The following is a 17,649-nucleotide window of genomic DNA, read 5'->3' as shown; positions in this document are numbered from 1 at the left end:
TTTCAGAAAAGACTTCCTGACACTTAAATCTATACTCGATGTTAACAAATTTCTCTTCTTCAAAAACGCTTTCCTTGCCATAGCCAGTCTATATTTTATATCCTCCCTACTTCGACTATCATCAGTTACTTTGCTCCCCATATAGCAATACTCATCTACTACTTTAAGTGTCTCATTTCCTAATCTAATCCCCTCAGTACCACCTGACTTCATTTGAGTACTTTCTTCCATTATCCTCATTTTGCTTTTGTTGATCTTCATCTTATAATCTCCTTTCAAGACACTGTCCGTTCCGTTCAACTGCTCTTCCAAGTCCTTTGCTGTCTCTGACAGAATTACAATGTCATCGGCAAACCTCATAGTTTTTATTTCTTCTCCATTGATTTTAATTCTTGCACCAAATTTTTCTTTTGTTTCATTTACTGCTTGCTCAATATACAGATTGAATAACATCGGGGATAGGCTACAACCCTGTCTCACTCCCTTCCCAACCACTGCTTCCCTTTCATACCCCTCGTCTCTTATAACTGCCATCTGCTTTCTGTACAAATTGTAAATAGCCTTTCGCTCCCTGTATTTTACTCCTGCCACCTTCAGAATTTGAAAGAGAGTATTCCAATCAACATTGTCAAAAGCTTTCTCTAAGTCTACAAATGCTAGAAACGTAGGTTTGCCTTTCCTTAGACTTTCTTCTAAGATAAGTCGTAGGCTCAGTATTGCCTCACGTGTTCCAACATTTCTACGGAATCCAAACTGATCTTCCGCAACGTCGGCTTCTATCAGTTTTTCCATTCGTCTGGAAAGAATTAGCGTTAGTATTTTGCAGCTGTGACTTATTAAACTGTTAGTTCGGTAATTTTCACATTTGTCAACACCTGCTTTCTTTGGGATTGGAATTATTATATTCTTCTTGAAGTCTGAGGGTATTTGGCCTGTCTCATACATCTTGCTCACCAGATGGTAGAGTTTTGTCATGGCTGGCTCTCCCAAGGCTATCAGTAGCTCTAATGGAATGTTGTCTATTCCCAGGGCCTTTTTTTGACTTAGGTCCTTCAGTGCTATTTTTGAAACTCAATAAGATGTCTAGCTGCATGTAGCCATCAAAGCTATAAATCAACCAAATAATAGAAGATCATGGAATTAACTAAATTCACAATAATTGCATTTGAAACTGTACCTCAAACAAGGTTCTTTTAATTTCTTGCCTTTCAAACAAAACAGATATACAAAAAACACATCATGCACTCATAAACACTACATTACTATTAATTTATATCCATGTGTGGGTCTTTAATTTATATTTTTCTGGTGAAATGTTATAACTTCTTTACCTCCATTAGATAAACATTTAAATCCTCATCCAGCACAAGATCAATCCGCACCATTTCAAAAAAATTTGACGTAGATTTGAATTTTGACGAAATCTGTATTATTAATGCTTCTTTCGCCAGATATATATTTCTAATTGCTTCATCAACTTGACTCCAAATTTTGTCTGTGTCTTTCCCTGAAAACAGTACACAGTAATGTAAATCAGATTATTTTCTCTTTGTTCCTTATTTGAAGTTAGATGGCTACATGTCAGAGATATTTATTCATTCAAGAAGTCTTGTTGCTCAATATTTTTCCTTTCTGAGAAATGTTTTTCCCACTTACCTTTAAATTCTTTCTTATGAATGTATAGCAGTAATAAGTTCATGTTAGTTGTTGTCATATAATTAAGACAGAGAAGGCTATTAATTGAAATATTTCCAGCTGATTAGTAAAGACAGCGCCAGAAGAATTAACAAATAGGTGACTTATAAAATACTGTAATGTCTCAGATTTTTCAAGTAGTTTCAGTTTTCTCGAAACTGCTGTGTGGATTTTACATTTTCACACGATTCAAAAATATTTTATTTGAATTCAATGTAAACCAAGTGCACACAAAGTACACCTAATGCAATGGGGAAAAGGAAAGTGATATAACAGATCTTACACCATTGGCTTCATCTAGAACACAAAAAATATCTGCCAATCAAAATTATAATACACTCTAAGGCAGATGGATAAATCATGTGGTGCGCAAGTAAACACAAACGTCAGCATATTGCTCTAATTTTTTAAAATTTTGCTCTTCTTCCAGTTCTATTACTTAGGAGGAGGGTGTGGGGGGGGGGGGGGGGGGGTACCTAAAGAAGAAGTGTCTTTAACTAGCCTTTCAGTGTGCATATGCACCACGAACTATTCACCTGCAGGATTTTTTTTATGTAGTCTCCGTCCTGCAATTCCATTGCCATAATACACAGTGACCCAAAAGAATGGGAAATTCTGGAATGAATTGTGGCAATGCTGCGAGATAGGTGGTGCTGAATGACATATAAAATGCTGCTTGTACTGTCTTGCTGTTTAGTAAACAGTAAACATGGAGCAATGGAATGGTGTCTAGCATGCCTTTGTGGTACAAGCTTATTGCAAGAACGTAATTGTGGAGGCTGCATATCAAGAATTTTGGCATCATTTCAACATTGGGTAGCATGGTCATGTTCTCTCGCTCAGGGCATGCAATCAACACATGGGTCTGCAATTTTGAAGCAATGAGTTCTGCATTGAAGAAGCTAACTGCAGGGAGACGCCCCAAAGCACTCATATGGGAGATAATGCCAAAGCTGTGTGGATTACTTTCATAAGAGCTCCGCAGTGCTCTGTTTCGATGTCATGCAGAGTCTCTACAATTGCACCATTCAATTGTTCAATGAATACTGAAAGTGGATTGAGAGTGCCACCGGTACAAGCTGCACATCATTCAGCAACTTCAACCTAACAATCTGCTAATGCGCAGACAATATGCTGAACACATGTTAGCGAAAGTGCACCATGACAATGACAATTTCTTTAACAACCTATGGATGTTGGTAGAAGCACTGTTTCACCTCAGTGGCTTTGTGAACAGACAGAATTTTTATTTTGATCTCATCAAAATTAACATCAGCTACACAAGCATCCACTGCACAGCAGCAAGGTTACTGTATTGTGCACCATATTATCAAGTGCTGTTTAAGGCCCTTACTTTTTTGAAGATGATGATGGGTGCACAGTCCACTGTAACATTTGTTTGGCATATTTCCATGATGAAAAGTCCTGTTGTGAATGAATTGCCCCATTTTCCTGCCAACAGTTGGTTTTAACATGACTGAGCAATGACACATACAGCATGGATATCAATGCGATGATTGTTTGGTAACTGTATCCTTTCAAGGCATGGTTACATTGTGTGGCCTTCAAGATCGCCTGACCTGACAGTGTGTGACCTTTTTCTTCTAGGGTCATCTTAAGAAACAGTTACCATACTCGACCAGCTACCACCAAAGAACTTAAGGCAAGAATATTAGAGGAAATCAGAATTCCTATTGAAATGTTAGGTTGAACCATACATGACATTCCTATCAGGCTGCAGGAAGGTCTACCCCAAGGAGGACCACATCTATCAAAAGCATTAATCAAGAAATAACAATCACTGTGAAATACAATAATAGCATACTCTGTACTGCACACTGACATAAACAAATATGTAAGTAACTGTGTTCGTCTATTAATCTCCATTCTAAAATTTCCCATTCTTTTGAGCCACCCTGCCCTGCACTACTACTATAATACAGTAAACATAGTACAATCAAAACCTTTCTGTATAAGTGACAAAATGATATTTTAACAATTATTAATTTAATTCTTTTTTGTTTCCATAAATAATTCAAACAAACTTTCAAAAAGTTATCAGTGTAATATCAAAATAAGATCTTATTACAGTAAAATTAGCAGTGCAGATTAACTTAACGGTATTGAGTAAGACACAAAAAGAAATAAAGAGCATGCAAATAAGTGTAAGTGAATAGAAGCTGTGAAGATGACCTCCTCCTTTACCCCCATGTTATCTTATGCAACATCCTATTTCGTTTAGTAATTCTTTCATCTTACCAATCCTCTTCATATATGCATCAAAAGACTCTTTCATGGAAAAACCCAAATCATTATAGTAACTCTTGAGTGACGGTACCTCCCATATGGGAAGGTAATCATCTCCCACAACATATTTATCAAGTACAGTTGGATCAAAGGGATGATACTTGACAGGACAAAACCTGAAGCAAAATTTTTGGACACTTCAGATAAAAACAATCTTTGTAAGAGAAATGAACTCAATTAGGACAAAGATGAAATAAATTACAATACTGCACACTGCATTTCAGATATGAAAATATCGATTACTGAAGCAGGTACAAGGGCACAATTTTTTTTAAAAAATACAGTTGAATACCCAGCTTCTAGAACTTCCATATAGCTTCTCTATATGGATATCAGGAAATATGTAAAACAAGAAACTAAAATGAGTAGTTATGCTAAGCCCATGAGTGGGAATACAAGTGAGAAAAAAGGGGGGGAGGGAGAGGGGCAGAGGGGGAGGGAGGGAGGAAGGGAGGGAAGGAGAGTGAGGGGCAGGGGAGAGGGGAAAGGAGAGGGAAGGAGGGAGGGAGGGAGGGAGAGTAAGGGGCAGGGGAGAGGAGAAAGGAGAGGGAAGGAGAGGGACAGAGTGAGGGAGGGATGGAGGGAGGGAGGGAGAGAGGGGAAGGGGGAGAGAACCAAGATTCACAGCACACAGTATCAATAATAAGTTGCTGGGAATCGATGGACCAAAAAAAAAAAGGGTGCAATGGGGAAAAACCATACAAAAGACAGAAAAAAGCATCATGGAGAAATACACAAGAAAATATGCAAACAATACATTGAAAATATAAAACGGGAGACAATAAGCAACAGACATTTGGATAATATGCAGAATGTAAATAGACAATGGAGAAAGATAGGTTGTGGAAGACAATAAGAAAGCATATACAGTGAAAACTATACATATTAAGACCAGATGAATGATAATAGTGGTTCCATAGCAAGTTCAACAAAAAGTTATGGGCAGATGCTGATAAAAGTAAAAAGTTTATGAGAATTAACTCTCACTGACAACTTGGTAGTGAAATGAAACTACAGGGTTCCAGAGACCTTTTCAAGTCTCAGTCGTCTATGATGTATATAAGCAGACACAAATGAAAATTTGTACTAAAGCCAAAATTTTGACCTGGGTTTTTGGAATTACACAGTTTAATTTGATTAAAATACCTAGGTCTGGATTTCAGGCATTATCTCACATTTCATTCAATACTGAGGTGCTATTCCAATATAGTTGGAGAACCTCTGGAATGAGGCATGAATTGGAATTTGGATTGAGGAGGGAGAACACTAAGATAGTCAGTGCAGTTGTGCAAAGCCATTGTTCCAGGGCAGGATAATGGTTTGCACATCTGCCTCATGAGCAGGAGACCCGAATTTGAATCCCGGCCTTGGTACAAATTTTGATTTGGTGCTTCAGACTGCATAAATACAACTTGGTAGGAGTTATATCAATATAAAGTGCCGGACCAAAAATTAGAAGTAACTTAATAAATCACAAGTGCTCCTTCAAAAGTGCTCCTGTAAAGTGAATGGTTATTTTTACTCATTCCATCCACAGTTTTCCACTAAAAGTATGTGACTAAACACTGTCTATCATCTGTAATGTTACTGAAATCAAATACAGGCATTCAAAACTGTAACACATCAGGGAAATTTGAAATAATTTCAGCACTTCCATTAGGAAAACCTCTGAACCCCATTAATGACAACAGATATCTCTGCTTTCAGCTTACTGATTTATATTATGAAAGGCCCATTTTTTCTTCACATTAACCAATACTACAAGACTTAAATTTTCTTGTAAGAAAATCATGGTAAAAATAAGATCTCCAAGTGGAAACAAATTCAAATAAAAGTTTCTACTAACCAGACAGCAACACACTTGGAAAAGAACAAATGCGTATGCAGATACTAGGTGTCTAACCAAACACTTCTTCCTCTGGCCAGAATTTAGAAAATAGTTGAATGATGCAAAACTAGGTATTACCAGAAAGAAATGATATTATGAGAAGGAAAGTTGCTACTCACCATATTGTGGAGATGCTGAGTTGCAGATAGACACAATAAAAACACACTCACAATTAAAGCTTTCGGCCATTAAGGCCTTTGTCAACAATAGACACACACAGCCAAACATGCAAACACGACTGACACACACAACTGCAGTCCCAGGTAACTGAAACCACCCTGCGAGCAGCAACATCAGTGCATGATGGGAATGGCGATTGGGTGGGGGTAGGGAGGAGGCTGGAGTGGGGAGGGGGAGGGATAGTATGGTGGGGATGGTGGACAGTAAAGTGGGGGTGGTGAGCAGGGGAGGGGGGGGGGGGGGGGAAGTACCGGAAAAGGATAGAAATAAAAAGACTGGATGTTGTGGTGGAATGACGGCTGTGTATTGCTAGAATTGGAACAGGGAAGGGGCTGGATGGGTGAGGACAGTGACTAATGAAGGTTGAGGCCAGGAGGGTTACGAGAATGTAGAATGTATTGCAAGGAAAGTTCCCACCTGCACAGTTCAGAAAAGCTTGTGTTGGTGGAAGGATCCATATGGCACAGGCTGTGCAGCACTCACTGAAATGAAGGATGTCATGTTTGGCAGCATGCTCAGCAACAGGACGGTCTGCTTGTTTCTTGGCCACAGTTTGTTGGTGGCCATTCATGTGGACACACAGCTTGTTGGTTTCCATGCCTACATAATGCAGCACAGTGGTTGCAGCTTAGCTTGTAGACCACATGAATGGTGTTACAGGTAGCCCTGCCTTTCATGGGATAAGCAATGTTAGTGACCAGAGTGGAATAGGTGGTGATGGAAGGATGTATTCTCCTTTGAAAGTATTACTTACAAAAAAAATCCAGGGTATGGCTACGGGCACCCGCATGGCACCATTCTATGCCAACCTACTCATTGGCCATCGACAGGAATCCTCCCAAAAACCCAGAAACCTAAACCCCTCACCTGGTTCAGATTCACTGATGACATCTTTGCTAACTGAATTGAAGGTGAGGGCGTCCTATCTGCATTCTTCCAGAGCCTCAACAACTTCTCCCCCATTTGCTTCACCTGGTTCAACTCAACACAACAAACTACCTTAAAGATGGCTACATCAGTACCTCCATCCATAACAAACCAAATAACCTCCAGCAATACCTCCAATTCAACAGCTGACACCCATTCCATACCAAGAAGCCCCTTCCATACAGCCTAGCCACCCGTGGTCATGACACCTGCACTGACGAGCACTCCCTCTCGAAATATACAGAGGGTCTCACTGAAGCCTTCACTGACCATAATAATCCTCGCAACCATGTATCAAAAAAAAATCTCTCATGTCTTATCTTTCCAGTCTCCCACCACCTCCCAAAGTCCCACCATCTGGCCACAAAGGAGCACTCCCCTCGTAGCTCAGTAACACCCAGGACTGGAGCAACTGCACTACATTCTCTGCCAGGGCTTTGATTACCTCTCGTCACGCCCTGAAATGAGAAATGTCCTGCCCACTATCCTTCCCACCCCTCCCACAGTGCTATTCTGCCGTCCACCGAACCTGTGCAATATACTCATCCATCCTTACACAATCCCTACTCCCAATCCCTTACCTTATGGCTCACACCCCTGTACTAGACTTAAATGCAAAACCTGTCCCATACATTCTCCCACCACCACCTACTCCAGTCCGGTCACTAACATCACCTATCCCACTGAAGGCAGGGCTACCTGTGAAACCATTCATGTGGTCTACAAGCTACGCTGCAACCACTGCGCTGCATTCTATGTAGGCATGACAACCAACAAGCTGTCTGTCCACATGAATGGCCACCAACAAACTGCGGCCAAGAAACGAGCAGACCACCCTGTTGCTAAACACACTGCCAAACATGACATCCTTCATTTCAGTGAGTGCTTCACAGCCTGTGCTATATGGATCCTTCCACCAATACAAGCTTTTCTGAATTGAGCAGGTGGGAACTTTCCTTACAATACATCCTACGTTCCCATAACCCTCCTGGCCTCAACCTTCGTTAGTCACTGTCCTCGCCCATCCAGCCCCTTCCCTGTTCCCATTCCAGTACTACACAGCCGTCATTCCACCACCACATCCAATCTTTTTATTACTCTCCTTTTCCGCTACCCCTACCCCCCTCTCACTGCTCCCCACCTCTCACCTGCCCTCCTTCTAACTGCAGCACTTCACTGCCCGTCACCCCCACAATACTATTCCTCCCCCCTCCCCATCCCAGCCTGCTACCTACTCCTACCCAGTCACTACTCCCATCATGCACTGATGTTGGTGCTCGCTGGGTGGTTTCAGTTGCCTGGGACTGCAGTTTGTGTGTGTGTGTGTGTGTGTGTGTGTGTGTGTGTGTGTGTGTGTGTGTAAATGGTCAAAAGCTTTAACTGTGAGTGTCTTTTTGTTGTGCCTATCTGTGACTCAGCATCTCCACTCTATGGTGAGTAGCAACTTTCCTTCTCATAATGTTGTTCTTTCCATTCTGGGTTTTCCATTGTTTCATTATCACTGGAAAGAGACATACCAGACCTAAAACCAATGAAAATACAGCAGGATAGCTATTTTATTTATTTATTTATCTATCTTATTCAGGTTCCATGCTAGTCTAAGATACTTGGTCAGGTAATAAGTCAATACATGGTTTACAGAATGATAATTAGTAAATTTATAAGGAAAAGAACTGAAGAATTAATAAAACACAAAATTGTAAATGACACATTACAGAGAGCATTTCTCAACTACTGGGAGGACTCCTCTGCACAACAGAAGAAGTGTGTCACAAGAAAACCTATCACCTTAATATCAGAAGATTTGGGGTTTATCAGTCAACTTGTTCAGTTATGCTGGAAGCCTATTGAAAATGAAACCTGCTGAATAGTGGACGCTTAACTGTACAAAGCTTAAGAAAGTGTTAGCCATGCTTAAGGAGGTGTTGGCCAAGTGTAAATGGTTTTTTCCATTTAATGTTCACTGAATGTATGTTGCAGTTTCCTCTGAATGAGTCAACACCGTCAACAACAAATCCCTTCAAGCAGCTCAGGAATGGCAGAGTTAGAATTTTGAGACACCTGAACATTGGCCAACGCAAAATTCACAAACTGGCATCATAGATCAGCATGACTGCCCTTTTCTGGACTACAAATACTCTTGACGGGTGCACAGAGTTGCCTCGAAATATATAGCATAAGAGATAATAAAGTAAAAGTAAGAAAAAGTAAACAATCCTTTGCATTTCAATGAAGATTAGTCTTATAATGAAAACAGCACCATTCAGTTTCTGCACAAGATTTTTAATGTGATAATTCCAAGAAAGCTTTTTGTCTACCCTCAGACTCAAGACTTCACTTTACTAAGACCTCACCTAGGGCCAATAAAATTTCTTTTTTACAAGAATTCCATGTTAGAAACTGCATGCATTCATTGCATTTTGTTACAGCAAAGCATTAATTTGTTCTCTGAAAACCACAGTCTGATACTACCACATACCTTATTAACTAAATTACTTTCATTCATTGAATGTCTTCCATGATAACAGTTGTGATTTGCTAATATGCATATACCAAGAATAGCAATGGACCCGAAACAGAATCCTGTGGCACCCACCACCCTTCTTCTCCTCCTCCTCCTCCTCCTCCTCCTCCTCCCCCTCCCCCTCCTCCTCCTCCTCCTCCTCCTCCTCCTCCTCCTCCTCCTCCCTCCCTCCCTCCCATTTCACGTGACTGCAACCAGATTCAAATCTATTCTGTGTCTGTTGGCGCCGTTGGAAACACTTCTCTTTCCTATTTTCCAGATATGAAATCATTGGCTTCCCTTTGCATGGTTTCATTTCCTTATTTCATTAATAAACTGGAGTATTTCACAATTATTCATAGGTATTTGACTTCCTTCTTTTCTGCATTTATTGTAGCCTCTCCAAATTTAATTATTTCCTGCTTTGATATGTTATGCCCCACACTTCCTCTACTGAAATTCCACCACCACTTTCGCCAAGTCCAGTGGTCACTGAGAGAAATTCCTCTTGATCTGTCTCCCACAACCACATTTTCAACTGATTAGGTATCCAAACCTGACAACATCTTGCATTTTTAACCATGATAAGGTACAGTTAATTTCTTCTTGTGTTTCTTGCTCTTTTACAGGTATTATTTCTTCTCATGTGATTTTAGGAAACCACCCTGAAAAAAAACTGACTGAAACTTATTACAAAACTCTAGGAGAGGCTCAGTCAACCTTTCATTCTACAGTGGCTTGTCTTTTGTGTGTAAATGCTCTTACTCATTCAATCATTCAGGTAAATCTCACGATCTGCTCCAAAGCTTCAACTGGCCAACAACTCTTGACTGCTTTCCTTACTTCACAAATTCTCTCCTGCATACCTTGGAAACAAGGGCCTATGGTATGAAGTGCAGCAGATGGGGATGTGTCTGCTAATGTATAAGAATGGACAGACAGACGGCAGTAGTTAACCATACATCTGTATAAAAGACAATGGAGATGAGGTGTCCCTTAGCATGAAATAAGAAAATGAAAGAAAGAAGATTAAAGTTATAGGTTCCATCAGTGTTAAGGTTTTCAGAGATGTGGTATATGCTCAGACTGAACAAAGATGAGAAAGGAATTTGGTGACAGCCCATTTTGAGGAACAATCCCACCATTCACATTCACTAAGAGAAATAATGGAAAACCTAAATCAGAATGGTAAGATAGTGATTTGAGTCCCAGTGTTCCAGAATAGGTGGCTGTGCCAAATCAGTTGGTGAAATGATGAGAAGAAGAACAGATCTGTGATGAAGAAACAGGCAATACTAGTAATTCATCACAACCCGAAAGATTTCAGCAGAAACACACAAAAATAACTTCAGAATTACTGAAATCAGTGTGTAGTATAAGAAGTAGTATTTACTTTGAACTAGTGTCAAAATTTATTGAACAGGAGAATTGCCAGCAGATTTCCAGAAAAGAATTCTCAAGGAATTACTAATAAGTGAATTAGCAAGAATTATTAGACACCGACTCTAGCTTCTGTATATAATAATATTTGTGGGGGAAAAGACGAAGAGATAAGGGGGGGAGGGGAGAGGGAGAGGGAGACGGAGAGGGAGACGGAGACGGAGACGGAGACGGAGAGGGAGACGGAGACGGAGACGGAGACGGAGACGGAGACGGAGAGGGAGAGGGAGAGGGAGAGGGAGAGGGAGAGGGAGAGGGAGAGAGACTAATCAAGAAAAAGATATGTTTCAGAAAAAGCACAAATGTTCCAGCACAACAATTTTTATCTTGTAATTAGTAAAAGTGGAAAGACGCATAAAAGAAAACCAGAATACAGTCATCCCATTTATGGACTCACAGAATGCATTCAACACTGGAAAGCAGAAGAAATTTTGAAATTTAAAGATGAATTGAATAAAGTATAAGAAAGCTGCCTATTATAACCAAGTGGTAGTAAGAAATTAAAAGGATCAAAAATCAAAGTTCATATTAAGAAAGGTGTAACAAGTTCTTGGAAGCAATGGCGATATCAGAAGCAGATCAGCATTGGTATAAAAACATTTCTTTGCTATAACTACTCATGTGTTGGCATACAAATATTAAGTATATATGTATATACTATATATGTAACAAAGATGATCTGAACAGCAAAGATGAGGACAGAATCCAATGGAAAACTCTTGCCAAATGGACAGTAATGTTACTAAAACCAAATTGCCTAAGTTGTTAGGTGCAGTAAAAATGCAGAGGCAAAAACGCTAATACAAGATATGAAGAGTTGGAGGACATTCTCAAACTAGTCAGGATTTCATGACTCATGGCAGTTAAATTATAAAAGGGAATGAGAGAAATGGCCAATTTTTTGTTAGTCATTCTTGATCATCTTCACAACCATACACTTTTGTCTCTCTTTAACACCATATGCTTGACTTCACTAGTATACATCTCCTGTTAGCAATGAATATATTCAATATTTCTATAACACAAAAGATTACAAATGTACTAACCTGAAGAGAATGTCTCCACCATATACATACAATCGAAGTGGATCAACAGAAGTGAGTACGGTATATACACCAATATCAAATTTGTAACCATCAATAAGAAGTGGATTACTTATATACTCTTGTACAAAAGTACCATCATCATTAAGATTCATCTCATCAAGTGAAAGAATTTTAATTCCTCGGTGTTGATTATGCTTCTGCACAAACACAGCAGCAGGCTTGGATGCAGCCTGTAACAGAAAGGTATTAGTAGGTTGTCACTAACAACATTTCAATTTTACAAATTCACAACTGCAAAGGTTTCTGAATGACATCCCTATTAAAAAAATAGTAATTTAAGAGAAGCTTCTAGATGGAGAGTCTCAGTTTGTAGACAGTAGGTGACAAAATCTAGTAAACACTTAACAGCTTTAGATGCTAAATCAATTAGCCTAATAAAATTACATCCAACTGTTCATTTGAGAGACAAAATCTATTATCTCAGATTATTCATATTCATTATAAGTGGGATTGAGGGAGGGAGGGAGACCGAACCACCATTTTAGGAACCCCAATTCTGCAACAGATTTTGCCTTGGTCTTACTTCAGCACTGAAGCTTACTGAGTCAATCAGTTAAAATATAACCTGAAAAATATTTCCTGGCAAGAGTTAAGTATATCATCGGGAACATAGTTATGCAGACGGCATTCTAAGGTTATATAGTTTTGAAGTGAATAAAAGCTACACATAATGTGTTATTAACTATTCGTGTGGAGCAATTACATATTCTCATCACTGACTTATTTAGGATAGAAAAATGATAGTAATCTAAGAAAGTGATTAACTTAAAGTATAAAGTGCAAGTTTTTGTAATCCTATCTGTGAGGCTAGAATTTCAGAATTGATATTCAGACTATTTTATTTTGTTGTTAGATGAACCCGCTGCAGTGTCAATATTAAAGATCCAGATTATTCAGTTACAAGCTTACAATAAATAGAAAGTTTATCCAGTGCCCTCAGTTTCCCGATAATATGAGTATTATTATTGTATTGAATATCAGCATCTGAAACTAAAGTACCATTACATATACTTTATAGTCATACATTTGTTGAAGTGCTTGGCACGCACTATTACAACCACTTCTGGAGCAGGGCTGTTCTAAGGGATTCAGAACAAGAAATTGAGCTAGCCAGTCAGTGGGCTTAATTTATTTACTACAGAACCTACCTTGTGTAGTGGAACACTGAAACCTTCTAGGATAAAAAAATCCCTATTATACTCACATAAAACCATAGATAAGCATCAATGGTGCTATTTCTATAAATCAATACACTACAATGCACATGCGAAAGACATGGCTGTCATGTGTTTACACTACAAGAATACCACCTTCACTATGCCTCGCCCAAAGTCATCTCTCTGCTGACATGTGATAATATGTCCTAACTTCTTGTTCAATTAAAACATATCTTACACAGACCAGGCATACTGACTTATGGAAAAACAGTGACTGTATTGTAATTCTCCTCATTTTATGTTTCAGCCTTAGGTGACACAAATGGTATCAGTACTAGTTCTGACTTAATATCCAGTTACCATTACGATTCATTTAAAAAGAAAGTAAACAGGGAGTAGTAAAATGTAAGGAAACTAAATCACAAATCAGACTAACTTTTATGCGTGATTCCACGTTCTTGAATCCTCTCCATGGACTACTATCTTAACGTTGGTGGGGAGGTCTGAATGTCTCAGTGATCCACTGAGCTAAGGTGGTGGGAGCTATGCTCCTGTAGGGTCACCCATGCCAGACAGGTCAGTTGGTGAGATTCCAGGCAAAGTGGAGTCCCCCCAGGGGGCTCCCGTCTTGGGAGTATGTGGGTGGCAACCACAAGGGCCCTTAGCTAAGTTTGGCATTACTTCCACTTACTTGTGTCAGGCTTCTGTTTTCCTTCCTATCAGCCTCCCTTGGCTGAAGAGGGGCAGCAGACTTTTCAGTAGTTGCAGGGGCAACAGTCTGGATGATTGACTGATCTGGCCCTGTAACATTAATCAAAATGGTCTTGCTGTTCTGGTACTGCGAACGGCTGAAACCAAGGGGGAACTACAGCCGTAATTTGTCCCGAGGGCATACAGCTTTACTGTATGATTAAATGATGATGGCGTCCTCTTGGGTAAAATATTCTGGAGGTAAAATAGTCCCCCATTTGGATCTCTGGGCGGAGACTACTCAAGAGAACATCGTTATCAGGATCGGAGCGTGGAATGTCAGATCCCTTAATCGGGCAGGTAGATTAGAAAATTTAAAAAGGGAAATTGATAGGTTAAAGTTAGATATAGTGGGAATTAGTGAAGTTCGGTGGCAGGAGGAAACAGACTTTTGGTCAGGTGAATACAGGGTTATAAATACAAAATCAAATAGGGGTAATGCAGGAGTAGGTTTAATAAGGAATAAAAAAAAATAGGAGTACGGGTAAGCTACTACAAACAGCATAGTGAACGCATTATTGTGGCCAAGATAGATACGAAGCCCACTCCTACTACAGTAGTACAAGTTTATATGCCAACTAGTTCTGCAGATGACGAAGAAATTTATGAAATGTATGATGAGGTAAAAGAAATTATTCAGGTAGTGAAGGGAGACAAAAATTTAATAGTCATGGGTGACTGGAATTCGAGAGTAGGAAAAGGGAGAGAAGGAAACATAGTAGGTGAATATGGATTGCAGCTAAGAAATGAAAGAGGAAGCCGCCTGGTAGAATTTTGTGCAGAGCATAACTTAATCGTAGCTAACACTTGGTTCAAGAATCATGAAAGAAGGTTGTATACATGGAAGAACCCTGGAGATACTAGAAGATATCAGATAGATTATATAATGGTAAGACAGAGATTTAGGAGCCAGGTTTTAAATTGTAACTCATTTCCAGGGGCAGATATGGACTCTGACCACACTCTATTGGTTATGAACTGTAGATTAAAACTGAAGAAACTGCAAAAAGGTGGGAATTTAAGGAGATGGGACCTGGATAAACTGAAAGAACCAGAGGTTGTACAGGGTTTCAGGGAGAGCATAAGGGAACAACTGACAGGAATGGGGAAAAGAAATACACTAGAAGAAGAATGGGTAGCTTTGAGGGATGAAATAGTCAAGGCAGCAGAGGATCAAATAGGTAAAAAGACAAGGGCTAGTAGAAACCCCTGGGTAACAGAAGAAATATTGAATTTAACTGATGAAAGGAGAAAATATAAAAATGCAGTAAATGAAGCAGGCAAAAAGGAATACAAACGTCTCAAAAATGAGATCGACAGGAAGTGCAAAATGGCTAAGCAGGGATGGCTAGAGGACAAATGTAAGGATGTAGAGGCTTATCTCACTAGGGGTAAGATAGATACTGCCTACAGGAAAATTAAAGAGACCTTTGGAGAAAAGAGAACCACCTGTATGAATATCAAGAGCTTTGATGGAAACACAGTTCTAAGCAAAGAAGGGAAAGCAGAAAGGTGGAAGGAGTATATAGAGGGTCTATACAAGGGCGATGTACTTGAAGACAATATTATGGAAAGGGAAGAGGATGTAGATGAAGATGAAATGGGAGATATGATACTGCATGAAGAGTTTGACAGAGCACTGAAAGACCTGAGTCGAAACAAGGCCCCCGGAGTAGACACTATTCCATTAGAACTAATGACACCCTTGGGAGAGTCAGTCATGACAAAACTCTACCATCTGGTGAGCAAGATGTATGAGACAGGCCAAATACCCTCAGACTTCAAGAAGAATAAAATAATTCCAATCCCAAAGAAAGCAGATGTTGACAAATGTGAAAATTATCGAACTATCAGTTTAATAAGTCACAGCTGCAAAATACTAACGCTAATTCTTTCCAGACGAATGGAAAAACTGATAGAAGCCGACCTCGCGGAAGATCAGTTTGGATTCCGTAGAAATGTTGGAACACGTGAGGCAATACTGAGCCTACGACTTATCTTAGAAGAAAGTCTAAGGAAAGGCAAACCTACGTTTCTAGCATTTGTAGACTTAGAGAAAGCTTTTGACAATGTGATTGGAATACTCTCTTTCAAATTCTGAAGGTGGCAGGGGTAAAATACAGGGAGCGAAAGGCTATTTACAATTTGTACAGAAAGCAGATGGCAGTTATAAGAGATGAGGGGTATGAAAGGGAAGCAGTGGTTGGGAAGGGAGTGAGACAGGGTTGTAGCCTATCCCCGATGTTATTCAATCTGTATATTGTGCAAGCAGTAAAGGAAACAAAAGTAAAGTTCAGAGTAGGCATTAAAATCCATGGAGAAGAAATAAAAACTCTGAGGTTCGCCGATGACATTGTAATTCTGTCAGAGACAGTAAAGGACTTGGAAGAGCAGTTGAACGGAATGGACAGTGTCTTGAAAGGAGGGTATAAGATGAACATCAACAAAAGCAAAACGAGGATAATGGAATGTAGTCGAATAAAGTCGGGTGATGCTGAGGGAATTAGATTAGGAAATGAGACACTTAAAGTAGTAAAGGAGTTTTGCTATTTGGGGAGCAAAATAACTGATGATGGTCGAAGTAGAGAGGATATAAAATGTAGACTGGCAATGGCAAGGAAAGCATTTCTGAAGAAGAAAAATTTGTTAACATCGAGTATAGATTTAAATGTCAGGAAGTCGTTTCTGAAAGTATTTGTATGGGGTGTATCCATGTATGGAAGTGAAACGTGGACGATAAATAGTTTAGACAAGAAGAGAATAGAAGCTTTCGAAATGTGGTGCTACAGAAGAATGCTGAAGATTAGATGGGTAGATCACATAACTAATGAGGAGGTATTGAACAGAATTGGGGAGAAGAGGAGCTTGTGGCACAACTTAACTAGAAGAAGGGATCGGTTGGTAGGACATGTTCTGAGGCATCAAGGGATCACCAATTTAGTATTGGAGGGCAGCGTGGAGGGTAAAAATTGAAGAGGGAGACCAAGAGATGAATAAACTAAGCAGATTCAGAAGGATGTAGGCTGCAGTAGGTACTGGGAGATGAAGAAGCTTGCACAGGATAGAGTAGCATGGAGAGCTGCATCAAACCAGTCTCAGGACTGAGGACCACCACAACAACAACAACAACAACAACAACAACCCTTGGCCAACTCTTGGTTTTTTTCAATGCCAACAGCATTAGGTTTCAAGGCCCAAGGGTGTCTTTCACTTTCCTCTCTACTATCCTACCCTCGACCCAATGGTGAAGCAAGCAGAAGAAGACTCTTTTATCTCTCAGGTTCTCAACGATCATGGAGGCAAAAGAGGTCATGGCAGACAGACCAGCTGAAAAGGCACCGCTCAGCCATCATTAAGCTCACAGCAGTCCGCTGCAATTCTGGTACCTGTAGTCATATGTTTCATACATATATGCCGTGAAGAACTGTTCCAGAATCATAGTGTGTGGGTTACTCCTTGCAAGCTGTAATCCACCGTAAACAAAATCATGCAAATGGCAGTTTCTCCCATCATTTTCTTTAAAGCCCAAGGGCGATGGCATAAGGACAGAGGTAGCAGGCTTTGAGTGACGCTGGAAGCTACTAGTCTGGACCTGAACATTGACGGCGGGTGTGCGATGGTCACCTCCCTGAGAACCCGTGTGACTACTCGGGGATCTGGTCCTGCATCTGTGACTGGGTAGGCCTATTTGCGATG

The 17,649-nt window shown here is 39.9% G+C and overlaps 1 protein-coding gene across 3 annotated transcripts in view; it reads right to left on the bottom strand.

The window, feature by feature from the left end:
- LOC126187482 (probable tubulin polyglutamylase ttll-15) overlaps positions 1–17,649 on the bottom strand; it is a 65,265-nt gene that overhangs the window by 14,702 nt on the left and 32,914 nt on the right. For all 3 annotated transcript variants that reach the window (XM_049928588.1, XM_049928589.1, XM_049928590.1), the window contains 3 exons: positions 11,987–12,216; positions 3,955–4,118; positions 1,332–1,507 (listed from right to left, as the gene is read on the bottom strand). In XM_049928588.1, coding sequence (XP_049784545.1) covers positions 1,332–1,507; positions 3,955–4,118; positions 11,987–12,216 — 570 coding nt within the window. The remainder of the gene's footprint in view (positions 1–1,331; positions 1,508–3,954; positions 4,119–11,986; positions 12,217–17,649) is intronic.

This window comes from Schistocerca cancellata, chromosome 5, assembly GCF_023864275.1.
Source record: "Schistocerca cancellata isolate TAMUIC-IGC-003103 chromosome 5, iqSchCanc2.1, whole genome shotgun sequence".
In the NCBI taxonomy this organism is placed as follows: domain Eukaryota; kingdom Metazoa; phylum Arthropoda; class Insecta; order Orthoptera; family Acrididae; genus Schistocerca; species Schistocerca cancellata.
The sequence above is the reverse complement of the archived record's forward strand: the minus strand, read 5'-3'. Positions and strand labels throughout refer to the sequence as shown.